At 34.0% G+C, this 24,310-nt stretch overlaps 1 protein-coding gene across 1 annotated transcript in view; it reads left to right on the forward strand.

The window, feature by feature from the left end:
* The window catches only part of LOC110468097 (protein eyes shut homolog), a 597,595-nt gene that overhangs the window by 62,479 nt on the left and 510,806 nt on the right, over positions 1-24,310 (forward strand). The window contains exon 3 of the mRNA XM_077782364.1: positions 23,780-23,902. Coding sequence (XP_077638490.1) covers positions 23,780-23,902 — 123 coding nt within the window. The remainder of the gene's footprint in view (positions 1-23,779; positions 23,903-24,310) is intronic.

Genomic DNA, 24,310 nt, shown 5'->3' on the forward strand with positions numbered 1-24,310 from the left:
AACCTTATGTTGTTTCTATTTTTATTAAAAAGACACGTATCTTGCAAAAATAGTCATTAAAAGGGTGTCAAAGTTTCATTTTTGCAACATAATTAATATTCTAGCCAACACTAGCAAATTTAAATCTGTGTAAGTATTCTTGAGCATTTACATGCAACCACAAATAATGACCCTTCCAGCAAGTTTTATGAATAAAGAATAGACCAGTTATTTCTGTAACAAATCCTTTTATTCTGATTTCATTCTTAATTTAATTGCTAACTTCCCTATATCTTATTTAGTTTTCACTAGGTTCTGTCTAATGAGTTAGGATGAGTTATCACAGAAAGTGTCATAAATACGAAAATGTGTGGAAAATGTTAAAAGCCTAGCAGTTGTTGTTGGACAAGTCATCTTCTAACATTTAATTATGGAAATATCTGATAGTATGAGAGATGATTTTAGTCACAGTTGTAGCTGTTTTAATTATAATGTGGAAAAATTTGGGTTGAAACTGTCCTTATACAAAGTTTAACAAATACCTCCCAATGAAGCACTGTGTCATCTTGCTGAGCTTTGGCTACCTGTTAGACTAGCAAGTCTTCACTATGGAGACCCTGGCTTGGGGAAGTTAAGATGTGAGCCAAAGCTAATTTAAATCAAAAGAGAAAATCCTATTGAGTTCAGTGGGCTCAAGTCCTTGGAGAGCAGCCTAAAGGACCCCAATGTAAGCCAGCTTGGCCACAGCATCCACTTCTGTCCAGGCTGGAGCTGTTGTTTTCCTGGAGAATCATCTAGCTGGCACTCACAAGGCAGTTGGCACTGGAATTGTGAGACAGGGTAATTTTGTCAGTTTTCTTGCATAAACAATAAAAGAAATATATCAAAAACCTGATGAATTGCTTCCTTGTTTTATATGCTTCAGGTTATAAACTCTTTTCAGTTACCTAAACTCTTCAGATGGTTGGACCTTGCTCCTTTTTGCCTTTGTTTGATAGATTTGTTCTGGTCATCTCAAACTGCTTGTTGTTTAGACATAATAATAGACTAAAATGACTTATCAGCACAACCAGAAAGATATACGCTAGTCACATGTGGTAGCATGTTGGAACTCAAAATGTCTCTCAGACATTTTTAGAGGTTCCAGGCTTTGGTCAGAAGCATTTTAGACCCTGACAGGCAGCTGGAAACAGCTGTGATTTTGAGTTTGAGCCATGGAATGAGTTACCAACTTTGAAGGTGGAACAAGCAGTCACAAAGGGTTAGATACTATAGTAAAAGTAGTTACAAAGTAGAGGGGAAAATTTTTTAATAGTGTACAGGGGGGTTTTAGCAACTGTACAGGGGGGTTTTTACTTTGTACATGAGGGTCAGAAGTTCTAAGATGGAGGAAAGTGGGCTGGTCCTGTTCTTCCTCCTTCTTCTTCCTTGCCTCCATGTTCCTGGTGATGCTGGCACTTGTGGATTGGTTTAGAGTAGAAAAGCACTTTGTAATATAGGTAGTAGGTATTGTGGAAAAACTGGAAACATATAATACGTAATATATCATATAAAAGATAGCAGCAGCACTGGGTGGGGGGAGAGAAGCAGACAGCAGACAGAGAGGATGTCAGGGTGTGTGTGTGCCTCTGCCCAGGCCGCTGACCAAACAGCCGCAGCCCGAGAAGACAATCTTTTAGATAACTCACAATAAACTGCCTTGAGACCAAACAACAAGAGGCTGTGGAGTTTTTCTTTGGAAGCACGGGTTGGAGGAGAGACTTTACCACCACACGAGACCCCTGACCAAGCCCAGGGTTCTCACAATAACAGACTGTTTATTTGTGGATATTCATGGAATCAGACCAAGATTAATATATCTGTCTTTATAAGACGTTACCAAATAGCACCAATCCTAATTTTATAGCTGTTCTGATACAACTGAGGACTGTGTTCCCTAAATCAAACATTGCAATCGACCACGTGGTTCAACTATGCTACAGACTCTGTAATGCTTACATGCTGTAAAATCTTAAAAAAATCTTACCCTGTAGAGAATTAATTCCTTATTTAATAGCATATAGGCACAGCAACATGTGTCCTACCCTTCTTCTTTTCTTCAAATAAAACCTGGTTGTTGTACATATGTACCTAGATGCTTTACCTATTGATAAATACTGATTTTTGCTGGACACGGTTTATATTGGCACTTGCATAAAGGTCTAGTCCAGGGTCTAGATGCAAATGGCGAGGTATTGAATACTGCCTTTCTGAAGACTTTGACATGGAGAACAATATTTGAACTATTTCTCATGCATTTTCAGGTTACAGAAATTGCAAACTGTTTTTTCTTTCTCTCTTATGTTTATGCATTTTGCAGAGACATTCAGCTGTAACATTTTCATCAGTGGTTAATGAGCTGCAGGGCAACCTACTGGCTTTCAGATTCCTCTTTTCTCTCTGTAGCCATTGTACTGCATTTCTCATTTCTTTTCTCATTTCTAAAAACAAGAACTAACACCATGAAAGCTATGAATAATGTAGGTGAAGCTTGGATTGACTTTTCAAATCTTCTCAAGATATGAGAAATTAGGTTTACTTTTTTTGTGTACCTGATTCCATTTCTTTGCTTTGTCTCTTTTCTGTGTGAGTTCTAAGATACTAGTACTGCCATATTTGTGGAGGCCATCTGTGCATACAGAACCATAGAATCAGAGAATGGCTTGGGTTAGAAGGAATCTCAAAGACCATTTAATTCCAACCACTTGCCATGGGCAGGAACACTTTCCACTAGACCAGGTTGCTCAATGCCCCATCTAACCTGGCCTTGAACACTGCCAGGTATGGGACATATACAACTTCTCTGGGCAACTTCTTCCAGTATCCCACCACCCTCACAGCAAAGAATTTCTTCCTAATATATCACTTTCACTTTGGGAAATTAATTTAAACATCTGAACACACTGGAATTGGCATAATGATTAACTAATAATGTAAAAACAATATTGTAAGAGAGAGAGAAAGGTTAAATATGCACAAAACCTAAAAATCTCTCATGAACAAGATTGTTGCTTTGGATGTGAAAACTGCCTGGAAGAAATTTCAAAATACTAACACAGTTTTGGCACTTATTAAAAAACAAAACAAAACAAAAAACCCCCAAACAAACAAACAAACAAAAAAACCCAACCAACCAAACAAAAAAAAAAAAAAAATCCAGAAATACAAGTCATGGTGCAAAACTGAAAAAAACAACAAAGGAAGAATGAATGGATTGTAGTCAATCCTTAATTGATTATGTATTTCGAGTAGAACTTCATTAAAAGCATTTCAAATAATTATTCTAACATCAAAATATTAAATAAAAAGATCCAAAAATTAAGGCATGAAATGGCTAAACCCCAAAAATAAGTACAGATATTTTTGTTCAACTCTAGACCAGTTCTAGACTCACAAGAAAACTGCATAGACTAGATAAGAGTAAATACAGCCTAGTGCCAGTATAGTTATTTCTGCAGTCTAGAGCTATAGATGTGTTAAATAAGTTCAAAGAAGTAATGCTGATCAATTTTCTCATATAATGAATTATATAATTTATATAATGAATCATATAATGAATTGTGTAATTATGTAAATTAGTTATAATGACAATAATAAAAAATATCAGAACAATTTAATTACTGAATTGCAAAACATGTTTTAACTTTAAATGAGTTTGCCATAGCAAACTGCTTTAGCAATTGTCTGACTTCATAAAGCATTCTGCAAGTATTTATATAAACAGAAAAAAATCTGGAGGCATTTGAGGTTGAATCACATTGGGTAAAAACCCAATAATCTAGGCTTTCTGGTAATCTCAGAGAGAAGCTTGTTGAGTAAATTCTACAGATGTATACTGAAGTACTATAAGAAGGCATGCGCTAAAATGCTATAGTATTCTAAATTAATGCCACTAATAATGTATGCTAAAACAAGATCTTTTGACCTGTTTTTAGCATCCACTTTTAATACAGAGATGTAGAGACCTCAGACACAGACCCCTCTCACCTCTTTTCAGTAATGTCTAATGACAGCAATCTGCTGTAATGCCTATGTTATAGCTTTGAACCAGAATGAATATTAAATTATGAGAAATGGTGAACTGATTATGCTGTCCAACACAAGGATGAAGCAAATCCCACACAGAGTGAGCAAGGTTCGAACAACCAGCTCCTGCTCCAGACCATCTGCTGCTAATCCTTTGTCTTGCTCTTCTGCACAGTCTAACAGGACATCCTCCCTTCCAGTCTTTAGGGCCACATAGGGATTTCTGGCCCCATTTTTGAGCGACATGCTGTGTCTCTTTCATAAAATCTGAGACACTGTGCTGCTACCTCACAGAATCTGAGAAGCTCCATAAGCACCCTCCTGAGGGCACCAATATTTGTATTTCTAATGTGCAACCTACTCACTCACCCACTGACAGTCCTTTCCCAGAACATAAATGAGAAGTCTCTCACTTTCAAATGTAAAAAAATCCATTTCCTGGACTCTTCAGTGTCTTCTGAAAGTTCACTGGTATAGACTATTATTTGGTTTACCCTGGGAGTGGCCTGCTTCAAAGATGATTCTGGGGGAAATAATTCGGGTTATTTTAAACAAAAAGTAATGCTACTCAGCCACATCCCTCTTCGTCCATGCAATTTATTTTACAGCTTGGGTGGTGTTCTCTTTGCAGAAATGAAAAGTTTGAATTTAAGCTCACAATGGAGTCTTTATTTTGAAATAAGTTATGAGATTTTTTTCATTCTGTTGACTATGAATTTCTGCATAAAGTTGAATTTTATGTCATGTAATTGGGCTTCAAGTCCAGTAGAATTTTTAATCATCCAAGTAACTCTAATTATATAAGTGCCTCCTCTAAAATCAATATCATTCCTCACACACCTAAATTGTACCCTTACTTAAGTGCTTTCCTGGATTCAGGCCCAAAATATTGTCATTAGAAAATGTGTCTCTTTGTATTTCAGATAAATGTAACAATAAAGGTGTATTTCTGTAAAAAGCTCACATCTCAGATGCATGCTCATTTTATAAGGTCAGGTTGAGTCAATGGATCACATTAATAAAAATTATAAACAAACAAAGTATAATTCAATATGTCTATTGATTCCCTTTAAATAATTTGAGAAGCCTGTTTTCATTACAAATATGGACATATGTAATTAATATTTTTTCTACATTGTCCTCCATACTTCCATGAATTAATTATAATGGAATTTTATGCAGATTTCATTTAAACTTGAATAAAATTATACAGCTTACTGTTACTGCCTCTTTTGTGAGTCCTAGCAAGAACTGCTGCTTGGCTGGAAGGCAGAACTACAAATTTACATCTTAGAAATAAACAGCTAAAAGTAAACAGAATTAGTAACAATCAAAAGCTATTCTGACTACTGGGATGAGCAAAAAGTATACATGATAAGAGGTTTGCTGCTTGAGGCTGTCTTTTTCATCTTTGCTTTGAATGAAATATTTTAAATTGTTCACATTAGACATGTGGATCTTAAGATTTTTTGCAGGAAAAAAATCAGAAGACTTGAAGCTTTCCCAAATAATTTTAGGAGCACTGGGTTAGAGGATTTCTATAATTGTCTCACTAGTACCTTCCTTTTCACATTTAACCTTTCTCTTCATGCATTGACATCCTACATATCACATGCCATTTTTTTATTCATAAGCTCTTTGTAGATATCTCTGAACTATGTTTTAAACCTTACCTGAATGTGGCCTACTTTCTTAGTTTAAGCATTTGATTTTTGGAACTGTTTTTTCAGACACTCATCTTACAAATCCATAGAATTTTATGACCTGTACATCTACATCAATGACTATTCTCTTCCAACCTACTTCCAAGTGCAAATTTAGCTCATAACTAATTTTTTATTATTATTAAAATGCATAATATCTTCAGACCAGGAAAAAAACTTCTTCTATATCTGACTAAAACATTTCTGCTGTGCAGAAGATCTGCAGTCAAAATCACTTGTGCCTCAGTAAGCTAATTTTAATTTCAGTAAATCTTGGGACCCCATAATCTGGATAGCATTGAAGTGTTTTCGAGAATATTTTATGATCCCAAGGTTAAAAAAAAAAAAGCCAAACATAAAATCCAAACATATTTCTGCTGGAAAATGTCCATTACAGGGGTGCTGGAACAAAGGTCCCTTGTAATACTGATCATTTATAATTCTATGATAGTTTTGTGTCACCACGCTTTCTCTTAACTGTACTTGTGATGATGCCATAAATGCCAATTTTATTTGATATTGCTTATTTTCTTAAAAATAATTATAATTTCTTTCAATTATATTGTTGTCCTTCAATTTGCCTCTAATTTCTCTCCAAATCTTGTTTTAATTGTTTTCTGGAAATACTGCTGAGGTAACAAAATCAATTTCTCTAGAGGCCTTTTATTAGGACTTTCAATGTAGCAGTAAAATGTATTTCTCTTCCCTTCAAATTTCTAAAGATTTTGTGTTATTCTAATTTTATTATAATTAGTATTAATTATCAGGAATTACTCAAATAATCATTTTCATAACCTTTAATGATGATTCTATGTCTTCCTGGACTATAAAAGGCAGCAAATTGAATACTTGTCATTTAATGTTATCTGTAACACTAAGGAAATAGTCAATATTTCATTATTATTGTATAAACAGTATTAATTCCTAAGCTAAAAGTAAAAATTGGTCTTGCCTCTTGAGTTTCACATTAATTTTTAACAAATGCTTTAAAAATTATAGAGAGAAATAAGTTTGCATGCATTTAAGATAATTTTGTAGCATGTTTATATCTAAAACATTTTCCTTTTCAGTATTTTATTATTTTCACTAAGTTATTATCTTATTACTAATTACATATTAATCTTAGTTGTAGGTCTTTATAATTTAACTTAGATTAATTAAAAGTGATCTATTAGTCAATTCTAAAGTAATAGATTTTTAAGGTTATTACTTGTATTTGTAGTGTCACAAGTAATACTGTTTTGCTTATGCTCTCAAGACATGACCCTATGTGGAAGAATGACCTTCAGTACTTTTAGTAAGTTGAGGTGTGCTCTGCTATAAACATCTGATGAGAAAAGTTTATGCTGGGATTTTAACAGGCTGACAACATCTTATCTTATAGCTGCACACATGCTTCTTGAAAGCAGGAAAAGCAATTTACCCTCCACTGTGGCTATTTATTAGCTTTTTAATTGTCTTGGACTACCTGTACAAAAAAACATTAAATCATTGCAGAAAACAAAGAATGTGCACGGTGGGTGAGAGCATCTGTGTTGATAATTTCTAAGTAAATAATATCACCTATTCAAACAAGATTTTGAACACCTGTTCAAGAACAATTTAAGCTAATAGTCTATTCTTGGTCAGTTACTGTGCAAGCACTTGTTGATGGAGTGGATTACTGCGAAGGACAAAGCAGCAATTCCTAGTCACAACTTCTCTCAAGTTTGTGGTAGGAATACTTAGAAATGGGCATACAGATTTGATTCCCTAGAAATAAATTTTGTGTTAGAATAAAAAAATACAGTTTTTGAGAAAAAAAAAAAGTTCACTAAAAACAGTAGGGTCTCCTGTTTTTTTCAGTAGGTGCAAAAACCCCTTTATAAAAAACCTGATATGACAGTGTCACAGATGGAGTGACTTCACTCATAAGAGAAAAGTAAAAATATGTTTATTGATGTAAACCAGCAATTTAACCAAGTTTTATAGTAAAAACGACAGTGGTTTAACAATTCAATTCAATGGCAAAGGTATGCTGGATTACTTATTATACAGTCAATAAAGTCAGACAAAATTATCAGGGAAACACACCCTTTGATTCTGGAAGGACACCATTTAATTCTACAGTTCTTCTCAAGGAGGAGTTTGGGTGCAACTGACCCTCTACTATTCTGAAACTTGTTCAATGTTTATGCCTAAAGGTTTATAGGCGCACAATCAATCAATTATATAAGTTAAAATTTCAAATTTTAGTATGCAATAAATCACTTACCAAGGATCTGTTGCAGTGAGAAGTGTCTCAAACTTGAGAAGTAACCTTGGGAGGTACCCCTATTAAGGGGAACATCCTGCTGTGCAGTTGACTGTCATGCAAGAGAGCTCAAATATTTATACAGGAAGATAATTGAATTGTAGCCATACCTTCATGCTACCCACAGAAGCTAATTTCTGTCACACTTGGCTTGAGGCAGATCTTGACCAGTGTTATTTTTGGGTAACAAGAGGGGCCTCAGATTGGCTCTTGGCTATTGTGCTGTTATCTGTCTCCCTCACATACACTGTGAGTGTGGTGCGCCCATCACAATTGCTACTGGTGGTTATCACTTGAGCAGAGTTATGGGAAATAAAGGTCAGGTAGAGGGGCAGCACTTTGTCACCCACAAGGAAAGGTTATTGAAATATATCTCTGAAAAGTAGGTTGAAGTATACCCTCTTTGAAGAAAAAGTAGGAATCAGAAATATAAACTTTATGCCTAAACCAATGCTCATGGAAATCAGCAAAAGGGATCTAAGGGATTTGGTTTAAATCCTTGTTAAACAAAGCTAAATTCTTACATGCTTTTAGACTATGGAAGTACAAAGGAACTGAAGCAGATCTCAGGATCTCATACAGTGCTTCTCTACTTTATTTGTAAAACACACTGACTCTTCTCACGCAGGTAAGAAGATCAGTGATAGGAAGTGAACTTGAAAACGGACCAAACCCTGTGAAAAAGTTTCAATAAATAAATCATCTGCTGGCAGATCTCTTGTTCTTCCTTTTGGATGGGACTAGTCAAGGTCTGACATGACCTCAGATTTTATTTGCTTTATGTATGTTTCATTTATTTTAAAATAAACCATAGTGATAATTCTCAAAATATTTTTTTTAAAAGCATGTGGATAATAGACATTAGTTCCTTGGTAGCTAATCCTTGCTTTTTTTTTTTCTATGGTCTTACTGCTACATCTAACCACGTGAATTTACTTTATCAAAAAGACAAAAATCAAATCTTCTAATTTTTCAGTCTTCAAGGTGCTAGTTCCCAAAGCACGTTAAGGTCATAAGTGCCTGTTTTCCACTAACTGCTAATTGCATTTAAACAGCTGATTTCCCCCTCACAAAGTAGGATGGGGATAATTAACACATTTTACTGAAAATAACACCACAGATCACATACTAAAATACTTTATTAATTACATTTAAGATTTCTTCTGTGTCAGGTTCTTTTATAAGCATTAAATACCTTCAGTCATTATCTGTAACACACACCATTTTATCTAATAAGTTCTCTGCTGTTGCTATAACTAAGATTTTAGCCAGCCTATTGACCTTTAAATTGTGCTGTCCTCCCTTCTCCCTGGAATTGATTTTTTTGTCATGAGTGCTAATTTCATGACAGGGTACTGAAAATACTTCTGAAGGAAATATGAAGAAAATGTTAACTTTTCCAAAGAAAGCATTTTTTTCACAGTCAGAAGCTTTCAGGAGTGAGAAAAGAAGTGATGACTGATGCAATGACTTCAGTAGTTCCTGACAGCTACATGTTCTGTGACTTATGGTGCTTCTGAAATTAGCTAATTCCCACAACGTTTCTGTGAAGAAATACATACTGTCTTTCTACGATCTGTTATGAGCTTCAACCTACTTTTAATTTTTAAATTGAAGCATATTATTAGTGTGCTCATATTCAAAACCTGTATAGGATATGTTCAGAAATCTTTAAGCAACTTCTAGAAATCCATGTTCAGTTGGGATAGGCCAAAACCAGTTACAATTTGAAGAAGTTTTTGTTTGCATTATGGAGTCTATATATTTTTTTACAAATTCACATAGAATGCTAAACTTAAAGTTAGTTGTAGGGTGTGTGTGGACAATAATATGCTAAGTTTCATCCATCACATCTCAAATCTTAACATTTACATTAACATTCAAGCCATCCTTTTCTCCCTGGTACTCTAACAGAGAACTATTTATTTTGCTTTCCTTCTTAATTTACTATGTCATGCTTTACAACTAGGTAGTTTCAATAATAAAATATAACATATATTGGAAAATGGAATTAAATTTAACTTTCAAAGCAGGTCCCTCCAAAGGCTGAACAAGTCACATTGTTAAGGATACCTGAGGGATATGATTGTACTTGAGTGCTTGCATTTTAGACAACACTTGTTTGATGGTTTTACCAGCATTAGGCTCATTTTTTAAATGAAAAATTTCTAGCCACATAGCCAAGAAAACTCAGAAGTATTGGCTTTTCAAACTCTAGTGCTTTCTGCCATATTCCCATACCTATTGCGGAAACAAGAATCCTTGCAGACAATGTCAGAAAGTTACTTTGTTACCTGGCACAAGAGATAGGAAACACAGGTAAATTAGGCTTTCATGCTGTGTAAATTGATCTTGAACAGACAGACTTCTCACCATTTGCTTCATTTTTGTTCAGTAAATAAGGACATTCAGGCTAGTATTTCACTAAAGAGAAGACAACAGGAAAAAAAATTGACCAAATATGAATTATGCAAAACAGTGAAATTTAGAATGCACTCTAGAAAAATGGAGAAGGACAGAGGAGTGATAAAGAAAATTCACAATTTAGAAGTAGCATGTAGCACATTTTTAATTGAATGTCCTAGAAAGATATCTCTATTAAAAAACTACCTATAATGTTAACTAAATATACTTAGAATAATTCATGCATTTGTGAGAAAAAAGAAAATAGTCTTAGATTAAGGAATTAATGTTTCTTTAAAGAAAATCACTGATGAAAAAGGGCATATAATGAGATATTAGAAAATATATACTCAAATAGATATATTAGTATACCTGAAAGAGCAAGCTTAAAATTATAAATTGGAAATGTGTAAGAATAATTGGATTTGAGAAAGCAAATGGAAATTTGAGTAAATGAGGAGAATATACTTTTAATTTCTAGATTATGGGTACAGAAATAATTGATTTCTTGTTATGTGGGTCTGTTTGTGTATTTTATCTGTACAAGGTGAATTTCTGTTGTGTGTGAATTTACAAAGAAACATCTAGGTTCAGCCTAAAACCAGAATTTTTACACTTAGTAGAGATTAACAGAAAGTAATTCTAATAATTTATTTTATATCCAGTTATCTTGCACTTGATGTAAATAAAAACTTTGCCATTAAGTAGTTGTATTCAGTCTACAGTGAAGAAAAAGGCTTGAATTTCAGTTGCTATATATCATTAAGTCATGCTGGAGCATCATTGTCATGCAGTACAAATTTGAATGACTTCTTTTTTTCCTCATCATAATTTCACACTGTAGTGCCAGAATGATAGACTCATAATGGGCTCCCTATAGACACATACAGAAATCATTTTGTCATGGTTATCTCACCTTGTAACAGCACTGAAAGCGGTTGGTCTCCATGGTCTTGCATTAAGCTGTCACATCATTGTTAAAATCCTCTGTTTCAGGAAATGGTGACAGTACATCTTGAGTGCTGTGAAAAATAACGACTTCATTGCCCATACTCAACGGCTGTGTAAAACCAGATTACTCATTTATTTATATGGGAGGGGAAAACATTTTTCAATAGTAAGGGATTGTAGCAATTAACCATTTTCTTTGCTTGTTTAGCTGTCTCAAATTGATCATACCAACATTTTACAACCCCAGTACTGAATTTTGCAGCAATTTTTTTTTAAATTTTACTTTAGCTTGCCCTAATTTTCAAGCCATTTAAAATATGCTCTAAAGAAGAATTTTTTACTTATGATTATTTAATTTCTCGTATTAAATACAGCTCTGCTACTCCCCTCAGAGGACACTTAATTTTTAAAATTTTTTTGATATTAATTTTCCAATTTTTTTTCTTCTTATCCTGACCATAGTGGCACACCAGTTCACAGAAATCCTAGATTGAAGAGGAATTTATTATCCTGCTTCTGTAAGAGAAGAAATCACACTGGTTCAATTCCTTTGGCTCTAAGGTCAAATCTTTTTTTATTTAATAAAAGCTCCCATTTTAATCATGCAACTAGAAAGCAGCATATTTCTCTACCAGAAAGGTATGATAATGAGCTGGATTATCTTTGAGTACTTAGGAAACAAAATATATTTGGTATATTAATGACACATCTAAGAGTGCTAAAGATAAGTGTATTATCCAGTATGCTCCTTTGCCATTGTAAGTAAAGCAACTCTCCCGGTCAAAGAAATTCAAAATTACATGTTTGGTGCCAATCCAGCCATGGTCATGGGAAACAATGAAAATGACTGTCCACAATCACTCTGGATAGTGAAGTTTCTTTAAGAACAATCCAGATAAGAGCTCTTACTGTAGTTGGTTATCCCACTTATACCCACCCTTTCAGTGCTATGTCTGCATTGGTTTGATTTTGTGGGAAGCTCAGGCAGAAAGACATGCTGCTTCATGTTGAGCTGTTGCTCAAAGTTATCGTTCTGGAGCATTACCAGCCACAGTCCCTGTGCATACCTTGGATTTCTTTTTCCCACATATCTCTCTGATCTCCAGGTTTCTGCCACACTTCCAGCACCTTTCTTCCAGTCAAGATCTTCAACTTCTTTGTCACCACCCCTCTTCTCTTCAACACCACTTCATGTTTGCAGGAGCTACTGTTGTTCAGCACCAACTCCCTCTGAAAGCTTGGACTGCCCTCCCCTCCCATTCCCAGTTCTCTCAGTCTCAACATATTATTAAATGGATGATGCTCTCATGGCATTTTTACTGGATTCAAAACATGCAGCCTTTATTTGGTCATGGTATTATCAAAGTTTACAATAAGGCCACACAATGAGTGAAGATAAAATTTGCAGACTTCTGCTTGAGATGTTTGCACACACCCAAATCCCCAATTATCTGCTGTCTGCTAGCATTTATGATTTAAGCTTTCTTTTTCCCCTCTGATAGTCACACTAAGGATTTCTATTTTGATGAATGGTTATCAAATTTTAGGGGTGTCAATCCAACCAGTTTCACTGGGATTCATATTCAGCAACTTTGCCTCTATAAATTATGGAAAATTAGGGAGATTCCGTTATTTCTTTACATGGTAGAATTTATGCAGAATTTGCCAGCAAGAGGCAAAAATTAACATTCAACTTAGTTCAAGCCTAAATGCTATGATCTATTTGTCACTTAGATTTAAGGTTAATCTTCAGATTATTTCTAAACTTCTGTTTGGGTTTTTACTAGTGTAAAAATTTTGACCTGGATAGTTTGCTTATAAGGACAGCAAATTTTAATAGACTTAGGAATCTAAGGATATGTGAATTCGTTCATGGACTGCTGAATTATTTAAAATAAATTAACAATGCATCCGTGTTGTGCATCTACTGGGCAATGAGAATGTCACAGTTTCTTGCATGAGAATGTTAGTCTCTTTGATAGAAAAATGCCCATCTGGTTATTAGAGTCAAGATGTACTATTATTATTTCTAATACCATTTCTCCTTTCCATTTCTTTTACAGTGAATTGATCAATAATATTTTGTATTGATGTCAGTTTAAAAGCTGTTAGAAAAATAGAGTAAGAAATCTCTACAAAAAAAAAAAAAAACAACACAAGAATAACCCCTATATGAAGGAAAAGCAGAAACCCAAATGAAAGAATGACAAGTAAAAACATCTTAAATCCTTTTATATTGCCTCTAATGCATTTTCACCAGGGCAAATTTTGACTATATAAAAATTTGTTGTACTTTCTTAAAACTGCTTCCACAAATTCATATTTTTTCCATATAGTTAAGCTATAAATATTGCTATTCTTTTCACTTGAGCTGTTAGTCCTGAAAATCTCAAATGTAAGCAGAGATTCCTCAGGCCTAGAGATATAAATGAAACAATAGCTGTCCCTGTACTACCTGTGATAGCAGGTATGTTTAGCATCTTGGAATAGAGCTCTTTGTCCTGTCATGGCAGCTTTTTATCTGTGGGAGGTATCCAGATGCTGTTCCTTTGCCCTTGGTTTTGATGTGGCTTTACAAATTTGTCTGCTGTAATGACATCCGCTCAAAAAGACAGATACTAATGGTTAAAGAGAAAAAAAAGGGGGGAAAATGAGGGAAGTTTTTTTTACAGGGATGGAAAAAAACCCACTCCAATGCTTTTTATCTTTAAACAAAAATTCCATGCGGCATTAGAAAATTAGAATAGATTGAAAGAAAAGCTTGGGATATCTCCTGCTGTAGCATTAGGAAAATCAGCAAGCCTCGGCTTGCACAGTTTTTTATACAATCATCCTGTCAGAGGACAGAGGTTTTCTATTCAGGCCCACTATGTTTTGTATGTTTTGTGTTACTAGCATCACCCACCTTCAAGTCTGTCTTAATTTTTCTCTGCAAAGACAAATCAAACAAGTGTGTTGTTGTTTTGGTTTTTTAAATAATGGAATAGTTGTACTCTCTGCTATATATTTGTTCTTAAATCCTATTGAAATTTGTTCCGCAGTCTTCCACTGGCTGTCAAGAAAGCTTTATCTCCTGTACAAATAATTCTGACACTTGTACAAGATAATTTTAATGTGGCTGTTCTCTCTTTGTTCTGAAATTTTCTGCCTTTTTTTTTTTTATATTAAGTTCAGACTACTGAAGGCTAAAAAAATAAGAATATTAGATGAAAGCCTGTTATAGATGCAGGGTGGTTTACAAGACACAAGATAAATAAATTATGGATATCCCCCTTCTCTTCTTCACCCCATGGAAATAGTAATGGCCTAACCTTTAATGGCCAGATGTAAAACAAATCATCTGTATGCAGATTTAGAACACTGAACCATCTGGTAGATGAGATTTGTTCTTTAACTCTTCTAGATTAATCTAGGTCAGTGGAATTTCATAAAAGCATAACAGTTTGCTATATTATATCTCTTGCATGACTATTTTTTCCTTCTTAATACTTGAATGCACCTAGTATGCATATAACCACAAACCATATTAAAAGAGCAATTAAGATTTCAATATGTGGAAAGGCAAGAATTAATGTTGCTAGTGTGATTTCCTGTACCATCTCTGTTCCTCTCTGTGTAAATGCACTATTATCTGAAGTTGAACTATTTATTTTTGCTTATATTATGTTGTTTCTATACATGTACTCCAATACCCCTACATGTCAGCTAAACTCCAGAATACTTAGTGTGTCTTCTGTTTAGAGGATTATTTAAGATTTTAGATTAAGTGGTAATAACTTCTTTCTCTGCTTTTTGCTGGATTATAGCAACTGGGGAGACTTTATTGACAATAATATTGGGTGTAGTGATAGTTCAATTATAAATGTAATCTTAATTTTTTGACAATTTTTTTAAATCACATTTGGGCTACTAACATGTGTTCTTAATACAAAGCTAGCATGATATCTTATGAAAATTGTTTTGTAAGGAATTTTATAACCTCCCTTTAATTTTAAATGCTATCACAATTCATATATGCAAATTTGAGAAGCTCATGAGAATGATGAGTACTTCTAGAATAACCTCTCATGAATGTGTGTACTGGTAGAATCTCTTTGTTGATAAAGTTTTCTACTAGGTAATTTAAATTTGTTTGTGGCAATGTCACTTTTTACCTGTGATACTTAGTTGCCGCGCTCCCGCCCCGGTTCCCTTTGTCTCAGCCCCGGCTAGCTCTTCTCTGGGGCGAGAGTGGGCGATGGAGGCACCCTCCGCCGCTCCCAGCTGGGGTTTGGAGAGTGCCTTTGTGGGTTCCGGGCAGCGCTAGCAAGCCTCGCGGTGGTAAATGAAGAGCGGATCCTGCTGGGGGCTAAGTCCGAGTTTATTGTAGCCCAACGGGGCCAAACATCCTAGAACGGTGCCAGCCAACAGGAACAAGCACAAGGTGCTTGCACTGGCTTATAAACTGTAAGGGAGGGGTATCCAACGACCAATGGGGATAGGGATAGGGGGTGGCTCCGGGATGGGGGGATATGGTGGGGTCCAATGGGGGAAGGATATGGGGGGAGCCCCAGGTCCTCGCCCAATCACCCGGTGCCCTGAGTAGAAGCTTCTGGATGGATGGGAAGGGGCACCGAGTGATAGACAAGGCACCCGGGGGGGATAAAATGCCTCTTTCAGGGTGATGGATAGATACTGGGAAGGCGGGAAGGGAGGACAAGGCGGGAAAACTGGGGATAAACCAAGTTGCACACGGGGGTACAAAGGAATAAACCAATACATAATACAGGGATAATAAAACATATACATAACGCAACTCCACACTTAGTCTTTAACGTAAACAGTTGTTCACATTTTTTGGCAATTTTCCTCTTTGACAAAGCTAATAGAAACCCTCATGTCTCCTTTCAGCCTACATTTCACTACACCAGACAAACTAGAATTTCTGAGTCCTCTGTTCTGTGACAGGCTTTCTATTTCCCTGGTCGTTTTACCAGTCTGTTTTGCAGGCTTTGGATTTTGTTATAGAACCATAGAACAACCCAGCTGGAAGGGGACCTCAGGAGTTCACTTTGTCCAACCTTTGATTAGAAAGGGAGCCTAGGGGAGAGTATCTAGCACCCTGTCCAACTGCCTCTTGAAAACCTCCAGTGATGGTGAAACTACTGTGTCCCTTGGGAAGCTGGTCCAAAAGGTTCTCACTGTAAGACACATCTCTCTTACATATTTTTGAAAAAGCAATGCTTTTCTCTAATGAGACCCTTTCTATTGTTTTGTTTTGTTTTCTATTTCAATTTTGCAATTGAAATAGAAAATTCTGTGGCATTTGTCTGCCAAAAATCCAACCATCTCTAGGGACTGTGCTGCTGTTTAACCTCTGAGAAGGTTTTTAATAAAGAAATGATCTTCCTTTGGAACAAAGACATAAAAAAAAATGTGATCTCAACAAGCAGAGTTCACACATCATTACTTGAGGTGTAGATAGTTCAGTTTCCCAACGTGCCTTATTTTTCAATGCATAACCTGTGTGCAAGAGTTTCACATATAATCTACCTTAGTAACTGGCTTAACTTGACTTTTTAAGAGTTGAGACTTTAAAGATTGCAACATAAAATATTTTTCAGTTTTATGCTTTCATCCTTGAAAAATGTCTAGGAGTCTTACCACTATGTAAAATTATTACTTGGAGGTAGAGTGCACTCAAACCCCTAGATGATCCTAGACCACATTTGTATTGGTAAAATTTAGTAGAAGCTAATAGATCCATACAAAAGCTAGACATATGTTGTTTCATTTTTACAAACACGTGTATTATTAAAAATAGAATTTAATTGCAAGATTTCTTGCCATTAATGAATAAGGATTAGATCTAGTAGATTTAAGGGGGAGGATGTGTCCCACTTTTCTGACATATTCGTAATCCAGATTCCCTTTTCTTTCATTGAGGACTTTCTGCTAAGAATCAGAATGTGGAATCATTCTCAGGTATCAAATATTAGAAACTTATATTTATTTCATATTTCTATTATAACAAATGATTTTTTTTAGATTTGACCTAGAGTTTCTAGAGTTATTTATGACACACAGAAAATATTTTTCCTTATATATGATTTATTCCTTAATTTTAGGCTACAGGAAAGAAAATAACATTGAGGCTTTTACATACTAAATATGCTTATGATTCAGATAACTGCATATCTATTTTAAGAAAATATCTACAACTCTATGAAAATTACTCTATTTTTGAAACAACTTCATATATGTAAAAGAGTCCTACAAACAATATTGTTTTCACAAAATTACTTCACAGTAAATCTTCTTACTTTTCTTCAGTGTTTATCTTTTATCTTACAATTATATTAGAAACGGAAACTATGATAAGTGCCAGTGGAAATAAAGATCTTGTCCTCATCTGAGGAGGAAGTCCAAATAAAGAGCTATAAAGCTTGAGAGCTGAAAGTATTTACTGCAGTGTGAGTGTTGACAAAAAATAATGAAATTATATCCTTAGTAAAAAATTATGTTTTTCCAGTTCTGACCCCAGAAACTCTGAGTTATGAATTCTTCCTTGCAATAATTGAAGCAAGATAATTTAATACTTCTAATTCATCTTTCAGTTGTATTAGCATTTTCAGTGTAGGGAAAGTTGTGTAACAGCTGCATCATCTATTATATGCTCTGATGATAACTATTTGCCACTCAGTGAAGGCAATAACAAAATATTTTTGGAGAACATAATTTGTTTACCTTCTTTTTATGCTAATATAAACCCACTATTACTTATGATAAACTTCAAATTATTTGTGATATGATATGATAAAGTACAGTACTCTATAGAATAATATAGTAATGTTCTACACATGAATATTATATGCATATAATAGAATTTTATATTATTTTTAAGGGGCACTCTAGATTAAACCACAAATAATATCAATACATTTTTTCATAAAAGATTCCCATAAATGTTTTCTCAACTATTTGAAAGAACTTATATATGGAACACATGCCTTTTCATTTGACTGTATGGAAATATTTATTCAGGAGTAGGCATCTCTCTGATATAATTCATTATTGGCTAATGGAAAGAGGAGCTAAATGGATGAAGGAATGGAATTTTTTCCTGGTTTATAGAGCACTGTGTTGGCTCTGTCAAAGTCATCTTATGAGATAAGAGGGTAGAGCACAAAGGTTTGGAGCACACATGCAGTGAAATTTATTTTCATATTTTCGAATTTATGGAACTGATTTACTTGTATCATATTAAAAATGCAAAAATATTTTTACTAATTTCTTTTATTTTTGTTGTCTAATTGAATATTATTATATCACAAGTAATTAAGTATGAATACATGGATTATAATGTAGCTAAAAGTATTCCTCAACTCATTCTTGATTTAAAAATAACACAAATTAAGCCTTTTTCCCCTCATGTTCTTTCGGCCTGTCAAGTGAGTTATTTGATCTTTGTGAAAAACGTGACATTTGTTGGTATATTGATCAGCAATAAATAAATATAATCAAAGTATATTATATTATATTATATTATATTATATTATATTATATTATATTATATTATATTATATTATATTATATTATATTATATTATATATTTATTTTATTTTATTTATCATATTTATTTTATTATATTTATTATATTTATTATATTTATCATATTTATTATATTTATTATATCTATCATATTTATTATATTTATTATATTTATTATATTAATAAATCAACCTCAACAGAAACAATTTAGGAAAAATACAAACAACATTTAAATTATTTTCTGTCCGTAGGACATTTTATGCTGAATATGTGACAAGAAGAAATAAAATTCTATCAATATATTTTCCTTTCAGCTTTTTCAGAGTGGATAATTCACACCATATGCACCAAATTCTATTAAAATCAGATTCTATTTATGCCTTTAATTTCTTCCATTCCAATCCATAAATTTATAAAACATCAATGAAATAAACTGTGTAATGAAAATCTTTATAAATTAGCTTCTGATACCTGCAGCTCTGTATTTGCCCCTGTGATATTTGCCCTTGACTGCTAGTCCTGCTGTAACAGAAATCCCCAGAATGCCAGGTGCAACCGCTGGATATTTCCATTGCTCCCGAGAAAGGGTGACCCGGTCACAGCTCGTCACAGGGAGTTGTTGCAGCATCACTGCCAGACGTGCTGAGCGCTGGCAGCTCTTGAGTCACTGCTCACATTTCATCCTGCTTCACATGGTAGGATCAAAATGTGGGCATTTTTCTGATCATGAAGTGGCAGCAGTAGTTCCTAAAACATTTTAACACTATCAGCAAGACCTATAATAATGCTAAGTATTTATTTCAAAAATGACTTAATATGCTTCCCAGTAGCTCCTTTAAGAAGCTCTCTACAAGGTATTGCTTTCAAAAATAATTTATGAATAGGCATAATGGCTAAAAAAAAAACAGCTTGAAAAAGTTTTCTTTTTCCTTTTTTAAGAATGAAGTGCTGTTCTCTGTCCTTCTGTACTTGTTAATTTTCTGTCCTTATAATGAAAAAACAAAAACAAAACCAACCCAACAAACCTTATTTAGACTAGATTTCAGATAGTCAGGTTTCCAATCTCAATTAATTTCTAGCTAGATATCTAGTTCTCAGTAATAGGTGCTAGAAGCTAAGAATTTCAAAAGAACCCCATTTCTAGAGAATTATTCTAACTTGTTAAAACTTAAAAAAAAAAATCTGTAACAAATAAATTGAAGTAGGTTGCAAGCTATGATTAACCACTTTTGTTTTTATAGAGGTCATAATGCTCTCAACTACTGGCAAAAGGAGTGTTTCCTGCAATTTTTTTTTAATACACTTGCATGCAAAACAGCTTTTTATACTAATTTTCCTCTTATCTGAATTTTACATTTCAAGCATATAAAGTATGAGCTTATTTTATTGATGTCAGTAATTTTCTAAACCCCCCCCACTCCCACAAAGCTTCTTCGACATTGAGTATCATTAAAACAAATAAAACTATATAGGTCTTGGTTCACATTATATGCCCCTTAGAATAATTCTTCATCATACTTCAGATTAAATCTTGCACCTTTAGTTGGTATTTATGAAAATACCAATTCACCTTGTCTTCATCTAGCACATATAACTTAAGGGCAAGTGGGTAACTCTGCCCTGTTTCCCTACAATGAAAGCTAATTTATTACTTTTTTTTTTCTTTGTAGATCAACTAAACAATTTCTATCCCTGTGTTCCTCTCCTGACAGGACCCCCTTGCAATCCCTACTGCTGGTGCTGCAGCATCTGTGCCCTGTACAGTGTCTCAAAGTACCTCTAAGAAATGAAAAAACTGAGCTACTTTTTATTTATGCAAGTTGAATTAGTCTTCAGGTTTTTGTTTTAATGATGTACACCTTCTGTCTTTCAGAAACAAACCAAACAGCTTTATGCACCATAATTGGACTGTGCATTTACATGACCTGAGGCCTGACTTGCACAGCACATCTTTGCTATGCCTCAATATATTTGTACTCTGTATTTGTTCACTCTTCACAATAATAAGGCAAACATGGATAGAATATAATTGATGCACTATTTCTCATATTTATGTCGCAAAATTTAAGAAAAGGTTTAGTGGAATGTGCCCCTGGCAGAGGGCTTAAGACTAGTTAGATTTTAAAGTCAGTCCAACCCAAAATGTTCTGGGATTATATAATAAAAAATACTAAAATTACTCTAATACAAAAAAAAAACACTTTAAAATCTCTACCTTCTTTTCTTACAGCTATGAATGTCTTCTTGCATTCTGGACGCATTTCCTGCTTCATTTATTGCTTTATTCCATCAATAAAGATGCATTTGTAATATTGAATAAGAAATGAATAAAATTTCACTCTTTGTAAATAAAATGCAGAAACTCTGACTTAAATTTTCCTTTTCCAGGGGAATATGGATGGTAAGATCTCTGGGTTTTAATTAAATAACACCGTTTGAAATACATGTTTAATGATAATAGCATACATAATGACAGAGAAAATCAAATCTTATCTTTCTTCATTTGCAGGTTTTTCAGGCCAGTACTGTGAAACAGAAATGAATGAGTGTGATTCAGCTCCCTGCTTGAATGGTGCTGTTTGTCAGAATGATGTCAACAGTTATGATTGTTTTTGCCCTGAAGGTAAGTTGTTCAAAATAATTTATTTTTATTATCTTTGATGATTTTCAAAACTGTTTGCAGTTTACAAAACATCTTCTTGATGTTCAAGTTGTCATTAAAATTTCCTTTCTATGAAATTCGTTCATTCCTTTCCAAAGTCTTGGCATCTTTGTCCACCAAGTCAACATGTGTACCCAAATAACCATGATCGTTAAGATCAAATTAAGAATGGAGATAGATATACTCCTAAATCCTACCTTTTTTCAGACAGAACATAATGGTTTTAGCAAAGTTTGAAGTAGTGGAGAAAACACAAATGAGCAGTACATGAATTCCATGGAAAATATAATCATTAAGCTTACAAAAATATTTATAACTTCATTAATAATATGCATATTTCTCACTGATCATAGCACATAGCAAGCTACAATGGTCATAATGACTTTTATAGGCCATCATTAAAAAATCTATTAGAACTTTCACAGCCAAAAATAATATGATTTTCAGCACTTGTGGTCTATTTATTTAAAAATGCACACTGGTCTTTGTCAGTAGTAATGTATGAAAAAAATAGTGATTTCAGTAAAAATTCAGTCAAAGAAAAACTAAAATGTTTTAAAGCACTTAAAATGACAGTTATTTCTGAAATGCTTTCACAAATGGGTTCCTTATGAATATTTTTAAATTGATTTTTACTTTAAAAAAAGGCTGTAATTTATAACCTGGTCTGTTCTGTATTTTCATTTTTTTTAAATGTCAAACTTCAAATTCTACTATTTTCTAAATATGGGCTCATGTTAGCTGATTTCATAGCTGACAATATTTCAGTTTTGTATATATTAATGCAGGCATCCTAGTGGTGATAACTTCAGAAACTCATCACAAGAGATGAAATTGCCACAAATAATTCTCATAAGTATGGTCTATGTCATTAGTTAGCTTAAATTAGAAGCCAAAACAGATATTGGAAGGTAGCTGAAAATTAACCTTGGAAAAGATCATTTTGCTGTTTAAGCCTGCCTGACCAGTTTATACAAAAATAAATCTTGGCATCCACATTGATAATTTTGTGGCTTACATGTTACCTGTGAGACATGGGTCTGATTAAACTTTAAATGCAAATAAGAACTGTTATTTAATGCATTATTAATGAATTAAGGGTAATTCTCAAGTTTTACGACTTAAGGATCAGTGGAAATTGGTTCCATGGTCACTTTGAGAAATTATAGTAATATTGCTTGCACTGAGGGTACCAATAGCTTACTATTAGTCATGGTCTTCCTGAAGCCATGGCCTGTGACAGCACTAATGACACTCATTTTGTAGCATGACCATGAATCAGAATACCTTTACAAGAGCATCAAATGTCAGATATCAGAGAGGAGATTTTCTAGTAATTTAAACTACAAAAAAAAACATTGTTGGACCTCTGAGTTTGCCAAAAGTCACTATGACATAAGAAACTGGGGTTGTTTAGACTGGAGAAGAGTAGGTTCAGGGGAACCTCACTGCTCTCTGTAACTGCCTGAAAGGAGGTTTTATTGAGGTGGGGTCTGTCTCTCCTGCCACGCCTCTAGTGAAAGGATGAGAGGAAATGGGCCTAAATTGTATCAGTGGAGGCTCAGATTAGATATTAATAGCTAAGAACAAATCATTGAAAGAGTGGTTAGACACTGGAATAACTTTCCAGGGAGGTAAGTCACCATCTCTGGAAGAGCTATAGAGGTGTCTGGATGTGTCACTTGGGGAGATGGTTCAGGGGTGGTTGTGGTGATGCAGGGTTGCCAGTTAGACTGGATGATCTGGAAAACCTCTTGCAACCTTGATGATTCTGGGGTTCTGTAAAACAAATAAAGAAAAAAGTAGACAAGCAACTATTTGAGAACTGACTTTAAGAGAGACTTTAAAAGTTGATTTTTATTTTGACAGCAGATGTCCAAATCCCAGCTTCATTTTATCTGTAATGTTGTCAAAATGGCAGCAGATACATAATTCATAGGTTCTTAAGTCTTAATGAACTTACTGAATCCTAAATTTGTGCTCTCATTTATTGACTCCTTTTAAAGCATATTTGACAGAAAAAATGCATTTTCCTACAAAGGAGAAAAAAATTTAGAATGGTCTTTCCATAAGGATTCAAGATCCGTTTTTTATAAGAGTAAATTGAAAACAAGGGACCTAAATACATTGCTTTAGAAAAATAAAACACAGATATAGCTGAATATTACATTGCTCTTTGGTTTTATTTCAAAGGATTTGAAGGCCTGAACTGTGAAATCAACTTTGATGAGTGCACTTATGGCTTCTGTAAAAGCAATTCAACTTGTTTAGACCTGGTTGCAGACTACAGCTGTGCTTGTCCTCCAGGATTTACTGGTAAGATTTCTTTTTACTTGGAAAATAAGTTAAATAAGCTATTAATTTTATTTTCTGAAATTAATTGCACTTTGTTCAGTGTTTTAGCATTAATAAAAATAAAATCAACTCAGGGTTCTATGCGATTGATAATCTGTTTTAATTTCCCTCCTAATACGATAAAAATGAAAGCAATGTGTGTATAGAAATCAAAACTGTATTTTGCATAGAAGAAAAAAAATTGTTCAAAAACACCTAAACTATGAAAAATAGGTGAGCAGTTAGCTGGTGCTATTTTTCTCAGATTTTATCACAGCCATACTTAATTGAAATGGTAACAAGTACACAATTTTAGAAAGATTACACTTTGTTCTCTTTAACAAAGATGCCATCAGATCCTTATGATAAATTCTTGTAAGTTGCACAATT

Source organism: Lonchura striata, chromosome 3 (assembly GCF_046129695.1).
Source record: "Lonchura striata isolate bLonStr1 chromosome 3, bLonStr1.mat, whole genome shotgun sequence".
In the NCBI taxonomy this organism is placed as follows: Eukaryota; Metazoa; Chordata; class Aves; order Passeriformes; family Estrildidae; genus Lonchura; species Lonchura striata.